This window comes from Ambystoma mexicanum, chromosome 7p (assembly GCF_040938575.1).
Source record: "Ambystoma mexicanum isolate Mex_15411 chromosome 7p, UKY_AmexF1_1, whole genome shotgun sequence".
NCBI classification, from domain to species: Eukaryota; Metazoa; Chordata; class Amphibia; order Caudata; family Ambystomatidae; genus Ambystoma; species Ambystoma mexicanum.
This window is the reverse complement of record NC_090939.1, coordinates 202,738,762-202,758,593: the sequence shown is the minus strand read 5'-3', so window position 1 is coordinate 202,758,593 and position 19,832 is coordinate 202,738,762. Positions and strand designations below refer to the sequence as shown.

Here is a 19,832-nt window from a genome sequence, read left to right as displayed (position 1 = left end):
CAGACAGAAAACCTCTTCCATTTGTGTCCATAGCACTTGAGAGTTGAGGACGCCCTGGCCTTTGCAAGCACCTCCTTGCAGTCCGCCGGGATATCGTACCCTCCAAACTCTAGCGCTGCAGGAGCCAGGGCTGCAAGTTCAGCGACCCCGGGTCCTGATAGAGGATGGCGCCTCCTTCTCTGGCGAGGAGATCTGCGTCCGTCTGCAGTTTGACTGGGAGGGACGCTGTCATGTCCAGTAGGTCCGGGAACCAGATCTGTCTTGGCCATGCCGGTGTGACTAGGATCATCCTACACTGCGACTGCTTGAGTTGGTTGATGAGTCGCAGCGGCAATGGCTGAAACGCATACAGGAACAGGCCGTCCCAGGGGAATGAGAAGGCATCGCCCATGTTCACCGGGTGGGGAAACCTGCTGGCGAACCTCCGGCACTTGGAGTTCGTCGCTGTCGCAAATAGGTCGATCTGGGGATTGCCCCATCGTTGGAATAGCAGATCCACTTGATCCTGCTGCAGTTTCCACTCGTAGCATGAGCGCAGCTCCCTACTTAGTGAGTCGGTGATGGTGTTCTTTATTCCGGTCAGGTGGAAGGGAACCAGAAACATCCCTTGGGTGACGGCCCAGTGCCACAGATCCTGGGCCTCCTTGAATAGGGCTGGGGATCTGGTGCCTCCCTGCTTCCGGATGTAGAACATTGTGGTGGTGTTGTCGGTGAAGATCCTCACCACCTTGCCTTTGAGGGACGAAAGGAACTACCAGAGGGCCCAGAACACGGCTCGGAGCTCCAGGACGTTGATGTGTAGAGACCTCTCCTCCGGGCGCCAAAGGCCTCTTGCGTGGAGATCTACGGTGTGCGCTCCCCATCCCTCCAGGGAGGCATCCGTCGTCACCGGCTACTGATGTTACGGGGTCTGGAAGTCCGTACCCGCCGCCAGGTGCCCCACCACCTGATCTCTTGGCGGAAGGTCTCGTTGAGCGAGATCCTATCTTCGAAGCTGCCCGCCGCTTGCATCCAACGGGCGTTGAGGAACTCTTGCAGTGGACGCATCTGCAGCCTGCACAGGCGCACTAGGTAGATGCATGAGGACATCATGCCGAGAAGGGACTTGATGGCCCTCACCCTGGCCACGTCCGACGATAGGAAATCACCTTCCTTCAGCTGCCCCAGCACAAGCTGGAGGGTGACCATCCAGAACTTCTGGGCCTTGATGCACTTGTTTAAACGACGAAAGTCCAAGATGGGTCACCAATCGCCGGTCTTCTTTCTTACGAGGAAGTATCATGAGTACACTCCGGAGCCCCAGACCCTCTTTGGGACGAGCTTGATGGCTCCTTTCTTCAGCATCGCCCTTACTTCCAGCAGCAGTTGAGGGACGTGGTTTTCCTTCCTGACCACAGGTGGACTGCGGGGGCACTTTTTAGAAACTCGAGAATGTGTCCACCGGCCAGGGCATCCAGCACCCATCGGTCGGTGGAGATGGACTCCCACACGCTGACGAACTTTGCCAGCCGGCCTCCCACCGGGATGCTCAGGTGGGGGCCCGACGCTACGGCCGGTTCGGTCCTGCTTGGCAGCGGCCTTGCCGCCTTGGCAACGAGATCCTCCTGACTTGCTGCGTCCTCTGTAGGCCTCCTGCGACGAGGAGCGGGTCGCCTGGCGGTACGTCGAGGAGCCGCCGCCGAAAACTTTGGAGGCACCTGGCTTGCCTCCGGAGTTCCGAAAGGGCAGCCGTCGTTGCTGTAAAACTCCCAAGGCCCGAGCCGTCTCAGTTCCAGCCTTAATGGCCTGCAGTGACTCGTTCACTGTCTTGCCAAACAGGCTGTTCCCGTCGAAGGGCATGTCCAAAACTCTGGTTTGCACGTCCTGGCGGAAATCGGACACCTTGAGCCAACCACGCCGTCTAAGGCAAACACCGTTGCCCAACTGGCAGAAACCGGTGTCAGCAATGTCCGTGGCCACCTTTATGGCGTGATCCGACGCCACCTCGCCTTCCGGCAGGATTTCCAGGGCCTCAGCCCTCCTGTCATCCGGAAGAAAGTCCAGCAGAGGAGTGATCTTAAACCACAGCTCCCTGTCGTAGCAGGCCACAATCGCTAAAGCGTTGGCTGCTTTAATCTTCGTCGCCACTGACGAGATGACCAGTTGTCCCATGGCGTCCAGTTTCTTCCCCTCGCTGTCTGGCGGGGAGGATGAAGTTGAAGCCGTCGCCCCCGCTGTTTTCTTCTGGGCCGCTGCCGAGACGACCAAATCCGGGACCCGGTACTACTTCTCGTACCGGTCTTTCTTGGCAGGAGTCGTGGACAGCTTCTTCAGGAGCGACGGTCCCTCGTCCCAGATGCCGTCAAGTAACGGGACCGAGAGAACCGTCTTCCTCTTGGCCTCATGCCGTTGATAGAGGAAGCCTTCCTTCTTCTGTTCTTCGGGGCAGAGCTGGAAGAGCTCGGATGCCCTGGCAATCATGGCATGGAAGGAGCCAATTTCGTCGGGCGGGGAGAAGGTGATGCAAGGCCCATGCCGTCGTCACCACCATCATCATCCGTCCCTGTCGTGGCCGTCTCTGTTCCCGCGTCATCCCTAGGATCAGGGGAAGGAGATGAAGGCTGTGAGGGCCGCGAAGGCTGGAAGGGCGGGGGTGGATAAACTCTCCTCCGCTTGCTTGGAGGGCTTCCCGACGGGCCAGGCTCTGCTGGATCGTCTGTTGGGGGTAAGGGCAACCCCGTCCTTATCTCCGTACATAATTCCTGGATCGCCATCAAGATCCCGAGTTGTCCTGTGGCCCAGGTACCAGCTGCGACGGTTGGGGAGTGGAATCCTCCGCCTCCGCGGGAACCTCGTCGGCACCACCGTCGCTCTCTTCTTCCGCCTTGTCGGGATCCCTCCCGTGGGACCGGACCTCCTCGAACTTCTTGTTCAGGATCTTCACGACTCCAGCCGGCTCCTCCTCAGAGGCTGTATCCGTGTCCGTGATGGCCACCACCCCCCCACCCTCTTTTTCCACCGGGGTTCTCACAGGGGTCTTATCGATGGGTTGAAAAGAGGATTCCCTCCGCGGTGGCAGGGAAACTCTGGGCCCAGAGGTCGCCTCGCCTGAGGTAGCCTCCACAGGCTTTGCCAGGGGCGCCACGACTCCCTCGATAGAGTCCTTAGCTGGGTGAATGAAGGCCTTCACGACTTTGGGCGCGCTTGAGGCCTTCACCTTGGGGGTGGGGGGGGTCAGCACCTCGCTCCCCCTCGGCTGTCTCCGTCAGGATCGACCGGGACTTCTCCCGAAACTTACCCAGGTTCTCCGATTTCCTCTTCCCCGAGCCAGAGCGTTGGCTCGTGGTTGATGGCGTCGGTGAAAGTGCGCCCTGCCTGGCAGCCGAGGAGCCCGACCGTCCAGCGCTCCCGGTGCCTGCGGACTCGCAGTGCTTTGCCTTTTGTTGGGCCCCCATCGCCGGAGCACCCTCAAACGTCTTAGAAGCCCGCTCTGACCTCTTCTCACCTACAGCTGGGCTCTTCCCTTCCATCCAGTTGGTGAGGCGGATACGCCGATCCTTCATGGTCTGCTCTGACATGTTCTTGCAAAACGCACAGTCCTTCCCCACGTGCGTTTTGTCTTCGTGAAGGCAGTAGAGGCATCTAGAATGCTCGTCCTCCTTGAAAACTTTCTGCAATCCGCATCCAGGGCAGCTCCTGAACAGCTTGGATCCGAGCGTCGTGCTTCCTTTGTCCTGGGCCATGTCCACGCGGGGTAGGCCTCAAAGATCTTCTGGAATCCTCCAAGAAGTGGAATCTGACAAAAACGTCACCCTTGAGGGGCATAGACAATTCCAAAACGGGTCCCCGTTGATAGGAAGTAGAAACGGTGGAGCTTGAGGCTCGATTGACCATTAAAATTAGATTAACCTCTTTGAAAAAAATCGTAAAACGCAGTAAAAGCTCGAGAACTATAGCATGAGGACTCCCTAAACTTGAACGTGCGGAAAACATCTGAGGATGGCTGCCAGAGGAGCGGCTTAGATAGAGGGCAGTCATTGGCTGGGGGAAGTATGACCCAGAGACCAGTGATTGGTTATTAGGGGAAAGACAGTTCAGAAACGAAACAAACTGATTTTTGGTTTACAGAGGATTCCCAACATGACGAAGGGGAACATTCATGAGCATGTGAATCCATGCCAGACCCCATGCTGGAGAACCTATGTGCAACACCACACGCCTGGTAGGGCGGGGGAAACGAGGGGGAGCAGTGGGGAATGCTTGTTGGTATGAATTTGGTAACTGATGTTTAACTGTTCAATAAAACAGTAAGGAAAGTCTTAAAAAGAAATCCAGAGCTGGATGGCCTATAACTACCTGGCCCTGAACAATGGGAAGATGGAGCTTCTGGTCATCGCCTCTGGCGATCGTCGGAACAAGCTTGGTCTACTGTACTCGCACTTCTCCATCACAGGCTTTCAAATCCAGTAAGCAAATCCATAAAAACCTTAGGTGTCTTTGGGGGCATGGCTTGGAGCCATGGAAGTCAGTCCAACTCCATAAGAGCTCCCAGCAAACGCCACGGATCTAACTATAATGATCCGGTGATAAACATTAATTAGCCCTCCCAAAGGAAGTTTCCGGCACCTGAAGAGATCCGGCACGAAAGACGCTAACTCTGGGCACAGTCAGCACCCCGGCACGGTGCACACATCGAACCGAAAGTGGCGCCGGGGGTCCAAGAGCGCCATTCTTAAAATGGCGGGCAGTTTCGAGCAGTTTCACATAACCGCCCGGCAGCACCGAAAGCTCCTGGTACAGTAAACTGCCTCTAGGAGGGACTAAATCAGCCCCCGGCAACACGCACAGTCCAGGCGCAGCCTAATGACAGAGGCGCTCTGTCCCTAGAACAGCCTTCGGGGTAATGGGATCGACACCGGGCGGCTTAGCGATGCTGAGCGTTTGAGGAAACCAGCCGTGATTGCGCGGTGACGACAACTCCCTTGGATCTGCACGACACTAGCTGTCGCGGCTAGCCCAAAAGGGGGAGGCAAGAAGCACCGGGCTGACGGAGCCCCAGAGGTAACGAGGAGTGGAGGAAACCTCGGGCAGAGAGAGAGAGCGGCCCCCAGAACAGCGGGAAGCTCCATACTGCCCGCCAAGAAGGAGCCAGAGGAGCGGGGAGCTGCCTTTGGGCGACTGTGTCAGCGCCCGGCAGCCAGCCGCCACCAGCGGAGCAAAGGGGGGCCACCCCCAAGACAGCGGGCAGCTCCACAAAGACCATCTAGCAGGATCCTGAGGCCCATCGGGCGGTGGACAGCCTCCGTGGGACAGGGGTAGGAGGCACCAGCCCGACGGCGCCCTGGGGTGCAGAGGGGTGGGGGAAGTCTCGGGCAGAGACAGCCGCTCCCATAATCAGCGGACTGCTTCACAGAACCTGCCAAGCAGGAGCCAGAGGCGTGTTGTCCGGTGAGCTGCCTTCGGGGTGACGGGATCGGTACCCGGCAGCGCACCGCCGAGCAAAGAGGAGCCGGGCACAAAACAGCGGACAGCTCCACAAACGCCGCTGAGCAGAAACCCGAGGCATATTAAGCGGTGGGCTGCCTCCAGGGTGGCTAGGTCGGCACCCGGCAGCACAAAGGAGTGAACCATCCACGCGCAGCCCTGCCACGGTGTCCCGGTACAAAAAGAGACCGCATCCACCGGGGAGACTGAATTACATGACCCGGTGACTCATCGCCGGGGACAGCCAAGCCTCGGTGCGCAGCCCCACAGCTCAATGCGGCATTGAACGAGGCCCCCGGCCCCGGAACAGGAGATCGGGGGTACCGGAGCCCCAGGGTGTGGTTTGGGTCGTCGGGCCCAAGCTGGAGTGGCAACACCTTCCAATCTGAAGCAGTCCTGGGCCCCATACAGACGGAGCACAGGGAGGTAAACCGGGGAGACAGAGTAGCTGAGGGCACAGCTTGAAGGCAGCAGCCCCCCCAGGCAGCCGGGAGGAGCACCCGGACCACAGAGCCCCGACGGTCTGTGTAGCCACTGCGCCCAGCCTAAGTGCTGGAGACACAGGGAGAGCCCCCTGGGAACGAGGACCAACGGTATGGAGTCGTGACACCACGGAGACCCAGGTGGGCACCCAAAAAGCAGCCGGTACCGATTGTGTCTTCTGGCACCCTCTTTCGCGTTGTCGGCTCTGGGTGTGCAGGGAAGGATGTTCCCCTCTCCTACAGCTCCCAAGACATCACTAAACAGCCAAGGTCCCGGGGACACCATTAAAGACACCAGCTTAGACACCACAAATTGACCCGATTCAGAGCCTGGGAAGCACAACACCATTTAACAGTCGTTAGTGTAAAGCTCCTAAGCCAGCATTATAGACTTAAGCAGGCGCCTCGCCCTGTTCACTTCAAGGGATAACCCCTCGACCCTGGTCCGGAGACCAACACACCATAAGGCAACCAGGTATACAAGGACGCAGAGCAGCAACCTAGCAATCACAAGCAGGACAGTTCGGCGCCCCAATCTCCTAAGCACACCATATACAATCTCGAGCAGCCCCCAGCCGTCACCATGGCCAAAAAAACCACAAAGCAAGCGGACATCGCGACCCTGCTAACCACCCCCGCACCAGACAGGTCCAGAAGAGGAGACCGGCCAGAATTAGGCGAATCAGTCGCCGAAAACACACAAATGGAACCACATCGGGAAGCCTCAAACCAATCGGTCACTAAATCCGACTTATAGGACCTCCTGGCAGCCTTAACCAAGGAATACCAAAGGGGCAATGAAGAGGTGAAGAATACTATTACACAACTGGAAGGGAGAGTTGGAGAGCTGGAAACCAGAACAGCAAAAGTCGAAACATTGGTGTGCGAGCATGGCTACGAGATTGAAAAAGGGGCTGACCGGCTAGCAATGTTGGAAGCGAGATGTGATGCCCTGGAACTTAAACAGGAAGACGCAGAAAACCGCTCCCGCCGTAATAACATACGCTGAGAGACATCCCAACATCCATACCAGAGGCAGTACTGGAACATTATGTCATCTTGACGCTTCCGGACGACGCCCCCATATTGCTCGATAGAGTTCACCACATCAGAGTCAGGGCCAACTCCTCAGCTCCGCCGGACGTTCTAGCCAGACTTCACTATTTCAAGGTCAAGGAAGAAATCATGCGAGAAGCAAGAAACTCCCTGCAGATTTTCTTCTGCGATGCCTCGATCTCCCTTTACCAAGGCCTTGCCTCCACCACGCTCCAGAAAAGGAAAGCACTAAAGTCAGTTATAGAGTGGCTAAGAGAAAAAGGCACACCTTACCACTGGGGTTTCCCCACGGCCTTAATCTTCTCCTCGAATGGGAGCATCCACCACATATGCAAAGTGCAGGAGGCAGAGGAGCTGTTGAATCCCGAAGCGAGGAAGGGAAGTAACAATGAGGACGACCTCTCAGAACAAGAAGGCCATCAGAATCTGAACCGCTCTTGGTCACGCACAGGGAGGCGACGCAGGAGAATTATGGGGCCCCCTCTCAAAGGTAAACGCCCAGGCAAAGTTGGCTAAAGGACCAAATTAGAACCTCCATAATCCAGCCGAGAATCACGACTGAACACTACATTCAGCCACCCGGAAACAAAGTATTGCAACTAAGCCACAGACAATTATCTCCGCCAAGCAGCAGCGGCCCAAGGGCCATTCAAGCAGCAAGATGCATTGGCCCAGCCGGAGTCCCCAATGGTCGAAGGCTGGCCCAATCGACCAAACTGTGCTCTACTCGAGGGGGGGGGGGGGGGTCAAAACGGGGTGGACACTGAAGGGGAGGCAAATGTTCAGGGCAGAGCCCAAAGCAAACAAGAACTGCCCGAGCAGTCCGGGGATGGATCGAGTTTAACAGCCCCTACCAGACGCACCCAGATCATCACTAAATGGGTTCAACTATACAAAATTTAATTATGACCTCCTGGAATAACCAGGGATTGAACTCTCCTAAAAAGCGGAAATCCGTGGAACACCGTCTGGCACAACTAAAGGCAGACAGTTTGCCTAGAGGAAACCCACCTTCTGACATTGGACGAGCAACACATCAAATACCAAAGGTATCCGAAAAAATATTTTGCATCCTCCGGTCAGAAGAGAGGTGGCATAGCGATCCTGCTCAGTCAAACAGCAATCCTTTCAAGGGTTACAGTGAAGCGAGACCCGGAGGGCAGGTTTCTGCTGATCAAGGGCCTCATGGTTGACCTTCCCATAACTTATAGCAATCTACTGCCCAAACGAGGCCCAGGAACGCTTCATGCGTAAGATTCTCCCAGTAATAACATCATTCGCAGAAGGCAAGCTGCTAATAGGTGGAGACTTCAATCACACCCCGGACCGCTCTAAGGACAAAACCCTGCCACCCGCTCGCTCAGACGAAAGCATTAGGTTTCGCAGAATTCCTAAGAGAGACGGGCACATTGGATGCCTGGAGGTTGGCCCATGATAAAGATCGGGACTACGCCTTCTTTTCTTATGTCCACAGGGGCTTTTCCAGGATAGACCTTCTACTCATATGAAGCGCTCTATACCCCTGCATCTCCGACATTCACATTGGGTTGAGGGTAATCTCCGACCATGCCCCAGTAGTGGCACATCTTAAAACAGAAGGCTTACCAGTAACACGGCACAGGATCTGGAAACTGCAAGATCGCCTCCCCACGGACACAGCGGATAGCCAAGAAATAGCAGAAGCTTTGACCAACTACTTTGTTGATAAATTTGGCAAGGGTTCCGCTGAAGCCACAGTTTGGGACGCCATGAAGCCGGTGATCCGGGGGGTGGCGATGAACTGTACGGCAGCGCACAGACGTAGGCACCAGCACAAACTAGAAATGCTAGAAGCGGAGGTAGCCCAGAAGGAATAAAACTACAAAAAGCGCCCGTCGACAAAATCATGGAACAAGCTCTGCAAATCGAAAGTAACCCTGGAAATGCACTTAGCATACCAAACTGCACGAGCACTAATGTACACAAAACAGTACTAATATATGAACAGTAACAGGCACGCCACCCATTAACCGACTCCCTGGAAGACCCTAAAACCCCGGAAGAGGTAGCAGAAGTAATCCGTTCTTTGAAGAACACAGCCCCTGGCCCCGACGGACTCCCAGCACCGTTCTATAAAAAATTAAACCACATCCTGGCCCCCCGTCTAGCCTCACTTTTTAATTCATTTCTGGAAACGGGTACTACCACCCCCTCAATGGAAGAATCAATCACGATCCTGAAACCGGGCACGGACCCAGAATTGTGCATCATACCGCCCCATTTCTCTAATGAACGTGGACTCTAAAATGTTCTCAAAGCTACTAGCAAGAAGGCTGGCCAGGCTCCTCCCAGACCTTATCCATCCAGATCAGATGGGTTTCATCCTGGGTCGGAACACGATGGACAATATTAGACGCACCCTGAATATCATCGAGACAGCCAACAGAACGGGAAGGGAATTAGCAGTAGTTTCGCTTGACGCAAACAAGGCATTTGATATGCTAGACTGCGGATACATAGGGGAAACACTGAAGCACTATGGACTGGGGCCTAGATTTCGGAAAAATGGACAATGGCAAATTATCAACATCCCTCCACTAACCTGCGAATCAACGGAACCTTGTCCCAGAGGATCAAAATCAACAGAGACACTCGCCAAGGCTGCCCCCTATCTCCCCTCATCTTTGCCCCATCAATGGAGCCATTTGCAGCTAGGACTCGACAGAACACAGCAATCCAAGGCCTCAAGTTCAAGGATAAAATATAAAGTTGCTCTGTACGCAGACGACGTTTTGTTAACAATAGTGCACCCAGACACATCCCTGCAAGCACTTTGGGAAGAGCTGAGCCACTTCAAAGAGACCTCTGGGTTCTCAATCCTAAAATCGGTAGCACTAGGGATCAATATTCCTAAAACACAGGACTCGCTAGCGGCCGATCCCGTGGGCCAAATCACAGTTGTACCATCTTGGAGTACGCCTACCCAAACACACATAACGGACATATAAAATGAACTTCCCTGCCCTACTGAAAGAAATGCAAGCAGACTTGGCCCGCTGGCAAGATCAAGAGATCTCTTGGTTAGGGAGGATCACAACGCTCAAAATGAACTTGATTCCCAGGCTGTTACATCACTGCCAGGCCCTTCAAGTGACACTCCCGAAAAAAGCCAAACAGAAACTACAGGCAAGCATGATAAAATTTGTGTGGGGGGTAAGAAACCCTGAGTAACCGGGAAGGTCCTGCTCAGAAGCTCTGGGTCTGGAGGCATGGGAGTCCCTGAGGTCGAGAGGTACTGCCTGGCCGCTCAACTCGCAGCGGCATTCATGTGGCAACAAGGTGACAACAAGCCCCGCTTGCTGAAATTGGAAGAAGATTGGAGTCCACACCCGCTGGAATCCCTCCCACATATCACATGGCCTAAACAGTCCCCAAACACCGGACCACTTTCAACCACGAGGAATACAGTAGACAGCTGGAAGCAGGCAGCAAGGAAGTGGAAGTGTCGTGAAATTACTTAATCAAATCAGACCTTATATCTTTGTCTAAAAAACAGATCTCTAGTGGCTGCGGCACTAGTCAACTCTCGACTAGACTAGTCTAGTCTAGTCTAACAGCTTACTTTCGGGCACCTCACAAGCAAACCTGTAAGAACTGCAAACCAACCAGAATAGCACAGTTCGGGCCATTTTGGTCTTGGAAAACGTGATCACATCTCTTCCTTCAGAAGGAAACTTCACTGGCTGCCCGTAAAGCAAAGAATCAAACCAAATTCTCTCACTTACCTACAAATGCTAGAACCAGGCTGCCCCACAATATCGAATTGACGGTCTAGCCTGTAAATAACTTGCTCGGATCTTACGTTCCAGCACAAACCATGCCTTGGCTCAACCACGCTTTCGTCTGGAAAAATGTGGCACCACAAGCTTTGAAATACAAGATCCCCCCGGAATGGAATGCCTTACCTCCCAATGTAAAAAGATTAACCTCCATCACATCCTTTAAAAGGAAAATAAAAACCCTTCTCTTCTCAGTGGAATAGTCTTGCTCTTGCCTTCTCTTACGGATTCTCTTCCTCTTACATGCGCTGTACGGCCCATGGGCGTGCAGCGCGTCACAAACATTTTGATAAATAAATTCTGTTTACTAAATGTGCGAAAAAATGCACATGTTGCCGCCTGGGAAATATCGAGGACAGGAATTCCCCTATGAGGGGCAGAGGTGGCAGCAACTCCTCTGGTCAAATGAGCCTTGAGGCTTTCAGGCACATCCTCCCCAGCCATTTCATAGCATTCTGAAATGCAGAGAATGATCCACCTAGACAGGGTATGCTTGGTCACAGCCTTGCCAGCACCAGCGTAACCAAAGAAAAGCTGGTCATCTTTCGTAGACTCTCTGCACGACTGACGTTGAACCTAAAGGCCTGTACAGGGTCCAGCAATGGAATCATCCCTCTGCATTGGAAGGGGGAGGAGGAAAAAACACAGGAGCACGGATCTTCTGAGGGAGATGGAACTCTGAGAGCAAGTTTGGCAGAAAGGAGGCTCTCACCTCCTCTTTGAAAAAAACGAATAGAAAGGTAAAACAGCAAATATCATGGAGTTCACTCACCGGTCTCCCAGAAGTGATGGCAACCAGGAAAATCACCTTCAGCGTGAACAATCTAATAGAACAGAAATTAAGTGACTCAAATAGAGCACCCATAAGAAATGTTAAAACTAAATTCAAATCTCATGCCGGTACCACAAACTGGCGGGCCTAAATTGGTTACACAAACCCCTCAAAAACTGGATAACAGTGGGTATTGTGAGCAACTAGCCCTGTTCTGGGGACCTTTTGAACACAGAAATAGCGGTGAAGTAACCCTTCACAATGCCAATCTGCAGGACAGCTTGGGCCAAGGAAAGCAAAAAATCCAACACAAGGGACAGAGGACAGGATAAAGGATCCAGGTCCCTCTTCCAGCTAAATCGAAAAGTACCCCACCTGCAGGCATAAATGGATTTCGAAGTGGCCTTTCGGCCTCAAAGGAGCACATTGAGGATGACATCCGACAAGTCCCATTCCTTGTATCTCAGCCTCTCCGTAGCCAAGCATGAATGTTCAGGATGCTGAGGATCAAGTGAGGCGCCCGCCTCTCCAATTGGGAGAGCAAGTCTACTCTCCTCGGGAGGCACCAGGGAGGGCAGATGGACAGGTCCAGCAACTCCGGATACCACGTTCTGCGGGTCTAGTCCTGAGCGATCAGGATAAATGCGGTTCCAAAACAGAAAATCTCCTGAGAACCAACGGAATATCAGGGATAGGTGGGAACACATAAAGGTGGTCAAAAATCCACTCAACCATCAGTGCATCCCCCAGAGCTCCCCAACTAAGGAGATTCCCTGGAGCAGAACAGCTCACACTTCTTGTTGGCACTAGAAGAAAAGAGGTCCACCTGAAGAGTCACCCAAAGGGCGAAGATCTCCAGAACTTCCCGACAGAGCTTGTGGGAGGCCAAAGTCTGTCTGTTCAAGGCATCCGCTATGACATTCTTTTGTTTGGCAAGATGAGCCGCCGTCAGAGACCCTATTCTCCAGAGCCCAGAACCACAGTTGCATTGCTTCTCTGCAGAGGGCAAAGACCCTACACCACCCCGTTTGTTGAGGTAGTGCATGGCCACTGTGTTGTCAGTCAGGATCAGCACAGCCTTGTGAATCACAGAGGGGAAGTAAGTGACCAGGGGCAGCCTGATCGCCCTCAAATCCAGACCTGTAAGACCCAAGTGTCGGATGTGGTCTTTGACCATTCTGTACTGAAGGAAAGCCACTCCACCCCACTCCCCCACTGGAGACAGGCAGTAAAACAAGTCACTGAAGCTTAGCGCCCTCGGGTGAGGTGGGTGCCACAGCAAAGCTACCCCTCTGGGCACCTGTTCCCTACCCTCTAGGGAAGTGTCTACCTCTTCCCATGGCAGACGGACCACAGCCTCTCAGTTCAAAGACGACAAAGGGGGCGAAAACCCCTGCCTGACACAACATGAGCTATAACATCATGCCTCACTCAGTACTGGGGCGAGGAGGAGGAGCAGAGCAGTATATAATACTTACCAGAATCACTTTGTGCATTCTAGTGGTCATCAAGACCTGATAGGAAGAAGCCGCGTTAAAAAAGAATGACTTGATGAAGTCTCAAGCGTTCCCTGCAAGAACTGCCAGAGCAAGCACAGACCAGGAGTGGAGGCGGAAGCTGACAGGGATGCTGAGATCGGAGAGAGTCCAATGCCAGTCCAGGACGAGAGGACCACACGGCCAGAAGGCTGGCTGAAACCTTGGGCATCCGTGAGACCCGGGGATTGAGCAGGCAAGGAATCGCTATGCTGGGAACATCAAAACTGCAGAGCCGCCGCGGAGCGTGAGGCACTCCCAAATGCCACTGGAACCCCGTGACAGAGCCCAACTGCTCCAGGGGAGCCGACACCCACTCAGACCGCATATTAAGGTATGCGGGTGACTGGAGAGGCGCTAAAAGTCTAAGGAGGTGGTGGCTGGGAAAGGAGGGTCTGCGACCCTGCAACCATGGGAGGAACAGTTCATTGGACAGAGGCTTATACTAAGGCTTGGATGGAGGGTGAAACAAGCCTACAAAGTGGGAAACTAAAGTCAGATGTGCGAGTCTGGGACCCGCACCTATATAAAGAGAACTGTGAAACTGATACAGTACATGCAATACATGGCAGGCGAGTAAACCAAATCTGTATGTGCCACCACAGCCTGCCGCAGTACCTGGTGGGAGGAAACCAGGTCTGCCAACCAGGGTCAGGGACCCACAACAGCTTGGGGGAGTGCATCCAGGTTGTATTTCTTCGTTGCAGTGCCTGGTGGGAGGAAACCAGGTTTGCCAACAATGGTCAAGGACCCACTCCAGTTTGGAAACACGTCCAAGCTCCTTGTGTGTACAGCTGTGCCTGGTGAAAAGGAACCAGGTCTACCAATCAGGGTCAGGGACAGAAAAAGAAGCCTGCTAAGTGCCAACCAGGGGATGGGATTTCCCCCAACAGTTGCTGAACTTTACGAGGAGCCTGAACAAGGCTGGGGAAGGGAGATAATCCGCAATTCAAGGTCTGAAAATTCCAGAACGGTGCTTTGTCCAGGGGAAAGGTACCACTACCCTTGGGCTGGAAAGAACACAATTGAACTTTAGTTTAAATTGGACGTGAGGGACAGAGTTAAGATTCTGACATTGAGACTTTTGCCTTGGACATTCTGACACTAGCTATTTCAGTTGAGTTAGGGGAAACCTCTTGGAGTTAGGGCGAGATAGGGTTTTCTTTTCCTTTTGAATAAATGTTTCTAATAATCATGACCCTACCGTGTCAGAGCCTTACTTCTGCACCCTTACAGAGACCAACTTTTTCTGGTGAATTGGAAAGACACTGATGTCTAGCCAAACGCAGCCTTTAAGATACTCTAAGCAATTGAAAATGCAAGTTAAGTATTGTCACAAAACCACTATCATATACATTCAGCATGGGGTGGGTTCTACTAATCGAACACCAACACTTTGCCTTAAAACAGTTATGCAACAGTTAGCCTAGTTAGAAGAAACACTGTAAATATCTTTGTTGGGTAAAGCAAGTGAGAATCCGAAAAACTGTCGATTTAAAAACAAGTAAAGACGGTTAAGTAAAAAGGAGTAGAGCACCTGACAGAGCAACCTAGGACAAGATCCATATTGCTTAAGTCCAGCACTGATCAAGAATGAGGACTAGTGCCAAAAGTCACAGTTCCACAAGTCACACTCTTCAGGTGGGTTTGCTATTGGATTGTGACACTAGCTACCCCCAATCCAAAGGCTGCCAGTAAGTGTTCCAAAGGTAAGTTAAGAAAGGTTTCTTTCCCAGTCCCACCTCTATGGGGAAGGCCAAGGTGAGATCCTTGACCAGACCTCCACAGATCTTAGTCTGCAAGAGAGATAGGAGAAACATTTTACACTGATGCAATCTTATGGTGGGAATAGGTATGCAGGAATAGTTATGCTAACTTACACCAATTTTTCCAGGGACGACTTCAGGAGTTCCAGACTCCGCTGGGCCCATTTAAAAATTGAAGAAATCCACTAAGGGAGACAGTCTCCCAATTCTGAGCTAAGTAAAGCTGAGCCTATCCTAACACCATGTATAACTTAACTTAGTTCCTTCTGTCTTGTCTTATACCTTCTCCCTATTTTCCTTCACAGTCATCTTTTTCGCTGATTTGTTCACACCACAAATTGGTTGTTACCTTGGGCGGATCACAATGCACCTACATTTGATCAAGGGTCTCGCAAGCCCACTACGGTGGTGATGTGTGCAGTACAAAAGTATATGAACAGAATGTGATTCAAGATGACCCCCTGTATGATAGTATTCTAAAAGGCATGTGATTTACCGTAGAGTATGCTGGGGAGGAGCAACCTGCTTTCCTTTCATAATGTTTTTTCTGATGCACAATCTTATTGCCAGATTCCCATTTTAAAGAAATACCGGAGTGCCTTGGAGACCTTTTAAACATTCACCAGGGAACACAGAGTTGCCCAGCACTTACTCATAGGAGTCGCTGGCCCTATTAGGGGAGCCATAAGCTACACCAATTTTGACTTCCCTCAGAGATCACAGAAAAGCAGATAGGGAGGGTGAATGAGGAATGTGTGGGAAGAAGATTGTATCCATCAGAAACAGAAACACATAACCAAAGGTAAATAACTTCTTCCAAAAGATACCTTCCCTCATATGACGATTCAAAAGCAGCATAGTAGAAGTACAAAAGGAAGGAGAGAAGGAAGGAAACTATGAGGGACCTATGGAAGGAACCACTGGGATATATAATGACAAAAAAGCCATCGTCCCTCGCAAGGAATTGCAGCTAGTGTTAGTAAAATATGTACACGTGTCTATCTGGCAGTTGTGCAAAGTGGGATCAGCTCATTCTAGAGTGTAGTCAGTCACCTGTCCCATCGCACAAAGTCCTATGTGCACTTCCTTGTCACCAGTCCATAGCATGCCTTAACACAGGTCCTTGGAGGCTATGTGATTTTACAGTTTCAGTAAAAACTCCGTCTTGAAAGGATGAATTGGGGGGGCAGGCTATATTTTGGCAAGACAAACTGTTTGGTAATTAGAAAATGAATCAAAATGAAATACCTGCTTATACTACTTGGTAGTTCGGGTACAACAACTCTATGTTTCCAAGCTTGCAGGTCTCGTTCTGTGGCAATCTGACTTCGAGGAGCATTTTGGTGCATTTGTCGAACACCTTCAACTTGGCCACTGCGACGGAGACCGATATTAGGTGGTGATTGAATATCTAAACTTGGACCTCTACCTGCAGAAAAAGTAACAGGGAAAAATTAGACAGACTTCCCTAGTCCCGTATCCTGGTCTGAGAACCGAGAAACAATTCTTATTTGTTTACATACCCATCATTCTTGGTGCACTCAAAATACAGGACTTAACACTTTGAATATATATTGAGCAGAGCTAGTGCTATGAACAGGGTTTAGGGATATTTTTCCATGGCCCTATAGTGAGATGTGTGAAATCATCTAAACAGGGCACACAAGGTTACAGTCAAAAACTACACCAAACTTGTTTTACTGGTAGCTATGGTAGGACAGTCCAGCTTCATGCAAGGAAGGTAAGACGATAAGTGGAAAGATACAGTACGCCCCAAAGAGATATATAATGCACAGGTACACTTAAAATGAACACTATTTAGAATGACTCATATGCTAATTAGTTCTTATAATGGGCAAAACACCACCATAGTTGTCTTAAAGCTCTGAATCCTCCTCTGAGTGAGCAAATGATGACCCTGCCCAGGGTGTCGAACCCGACTGTGGTCTGTGGAAAGAGCAGGGAAAGCAATGGAGGGGAAGGGCAAAGCGGGAGACAGATGGGTGACAAGGCAGTCTGATTTGGTTAAGGACGGTAGGATGAAGAATAGACTTGGGGAGGGATGGTGGAAGCAGAGCTGTATACAAGAAAATGTTGGTGTTTGGTCAGATAGAACAGGTATATCAGGAGAAGATAAATACTTTAGATTACATAAGACACGTAGTAAGACACACTGTATGACTACGACTTGGTGGTAAACGTTTTCATAAGGTTAAAGAGTGGGGTAAAAAGGCAACCCTAGAGAATAGTAAAAATGCATTTACACAATTATAATCAAGACCTAAAAGGGCAGTGCATGAAAAGCGACTGATCGACCACAACCTCTAGTACATAGTGAAATGATTAAAAACATGTTGAGCCATTTACATAATACAGAACCTATATGGAGTAAAGTGGGTTCACATTTTTTAACACTTTTCCAATGTTGGCCAGAGGGCCACCAAAAGAAAATATATTTAGATGTATAGTAGCAGACCAGTATAGTCTCATTACATTGATGGAAATGTATTGATAGATACTATGTAGCAACAAAATGGAAAACGTATCCTAAAACAATTCTATATCAGTAGCGCAATGCTGTGATTTAATACATGTAAATCAGTTGAAAATAAGTTTAAATTGCTAAAATTCCAAGGTTTGGCAAAAAACTCCAGGGACTCAAGGGGATACAGAAGAAAATGTCAATGTTCAGCTGCGTACCTTCAAACATCACTTAAATGAGTGAAGAAGTTGTCAATAAGTTGTCCATACACAATAATGATAAAAAAGTTACAAAGGTAGTGCTGTAGTTTAAGAAAACCAGGGCACATATTGTTTTGAAATCTGAAAAAATACAATTTATGCATGCAGGGCGAAACAAGGATTTTCAAATTTTTGAAAGACATTCAATTTCTCCGATTTTTCGCCTCCCTAGGCGTCACTAACCAAAGGTGAGGGTCAGACCTACTCTTCCTGCATTCAATTAAAAATGAATGAAAATGATCACACTTTTCCCTTTTTCATTCGTTCTATTTTTATTGTTTTAGATGACCAATTATACATCTAGTTAACCCCTTTATTGTCCTGAAGAAAGCTTGGAGCCCCCAAAAGTCATCTCACCATCAACAATACCTTTGTGTCCATAATTATTGTATTTATTTTATTTTTATTTTTTACATTTGTAAAGCGCACTGCAGCCCTAAGGCATAGAGGTGCTGATAAACGGTGCGTAAGAAGGCTTGATTAAGGGTTACAAAAAAGCTGTCCCAGAAGAGTTCTTAGAATATACATACAGTGTTACAGATACATAGGTCCAGGGTAGCAAACAAAAAACAGGCACATTATTTGAAGAGACTAGTCTTGATGGCCTTGCGAAAGGCAGTGTGAGAGTTGAGTCGTCTGATGTGCGGTGGAAGGGAGTTCCAGAGGGTGGATGCCATGGTGGGAAAGCTCGTGCCACCAGCACGCACTCTGCGGGTTTTTGGCACAGTTAGTAAATTGGAGTAGGCCACTCTGGAGGGCCTGGAAGCACAGGGTTTAGAAAATCTCTGGACGAGATATATAGGGGCCTGATCGTGAAGACATTTGTGCGTGAGGGCAAGGGTTTTGAACAAGATTCTTTCCTTGACTGGTAGCCAGTGGACCGGACGCCTGAGGTCAGAGATGTGTTCCCTGCGTGATAGTCCAGTGGCGGCACATAGGGCATGGTTTTGGACTAGTTGGAGTTTAGCTAGGTTTTTTCCTGACGTCCCTATAAGAAGGGTGTTGCAATAGTCCACTCTTGAGCCAATGATTGCCCTGGCGATAGTTAGGCAATTCTGTTGGGAGAGGTACGGTCTGATTGCGTTGAGCAGTTTGGAGTAGTAGGCTGAGGAGGATGTAATGGCATTGACCTGCCTGTTCATGTTCAAGTTCGGGTCCAGGTAGACACCCAAGGTCTTGACTGTTTGGGAGACAGGGATGGGAATGTTATCTATGGTGAAGGAGTTGTATTGCTTGTCCAGCTTGCCCAGGGTGGACGGGGAGCCAATCAGCAGAAGCTCGGTTTTCTCGCTGTTGAGGCATAACCAGTTTTCTGCCATCCAAGATTGGATCGTGGTGTAAATGGAGTTGAGCGTGTTCAGGTCAGACAGGTAGTCCCCAGAGAGGGGGATAAGCACCTGTGTGTCATCAGCATAGTTTGTGTATGAGATGCCCAGGGCGTCAAGGATCTTGAACAGCGGCCTCGTGAAGAGGTTGTAGAGGGTTGGGGCGATGCATAATCCCTGTGGGACGCCACATTGGATGATGCTCGGGTCAGCGCAGGAAGAGTCGGAGAAGAACTTCATTGCTCTGTCCTGTAGGAAGGAGGTTATCCAGTTGCAGGCAGTCGGGGAGAGGTTGGCTGCGGTGGCAAGATGGGTCTTGTGATCCACCAGATCGAATGCAGGTGATCGGTCCAAAAGGAGGAGTAGAGCAGGTTTGCCTGCATCTCTGAGGCCGTCCATCTGGTTTTTGAGGTCAAGAAGTGCCGTTTTGGTGCCATGTCTTGGCCTGAAGCCTGACTGCCGAAGACCAAGAAGATGGTTATCTTCAAGGAATTTTTGAACTTTTAGGTATGCTGCTTTGTCCAAGATTTTTAGTAAAAATGGGACAGTGGTAATGGGCCTATAATTCCCTGGGACCGAGGGGTCTAGGGAGGGTTTTTTGATGAGCGGACAAACCCATGCTTCCTTGAGGTCAGCTGGAACATGGCCAGACTTGAATGAGGCATTAATGAAGGCAGTGATGAGGGGGACAAGGGCGGGGGCACAGTCCTTGATCACCTGGGCTGGGCAGACGTCCCCTTTACAATTGGAGGGCTTGATGGATCTAAGGAGGGCAACGACTTCGGTTTCAGTCATGTCCTTTAACTCAAACAGAGGGGCTTGGCTGGTGTCAGCTAATGGAGCAGGGGAGCCAATGTGTTTGGCTAGAAGGTT

The 19,832-nt window shown here is 50.9% G+C and overlaps 1 protein-coding gene across 3 annotated transcripts in view; it reads right to left on the bottom strand.

Annotated features, from left to right (window-relative positions):
- The window catches only part of BRWD1 (bromodomain and WD repeat domain containing 1), a 3,236,587-nt gene that overhangs the window by 2,153,319 nt on the left and 1,063,436 nt on the right, over positions 1–19,832 (bottom strand). For all 3 annotated transcript variants that reach the window (XM_069636064.1, XM_069636066.1, XM_069636065.1), the window contains exon 19: positions 16,141–16,321. In XM_069636064.1, coding sequence (XP_069492165.1) covers positions 16,141–16,321 — 181 coding nt within the window. The remainder of the gene's footprint in view (positions 1–16,140; positions 16,322–19,832) is intronic.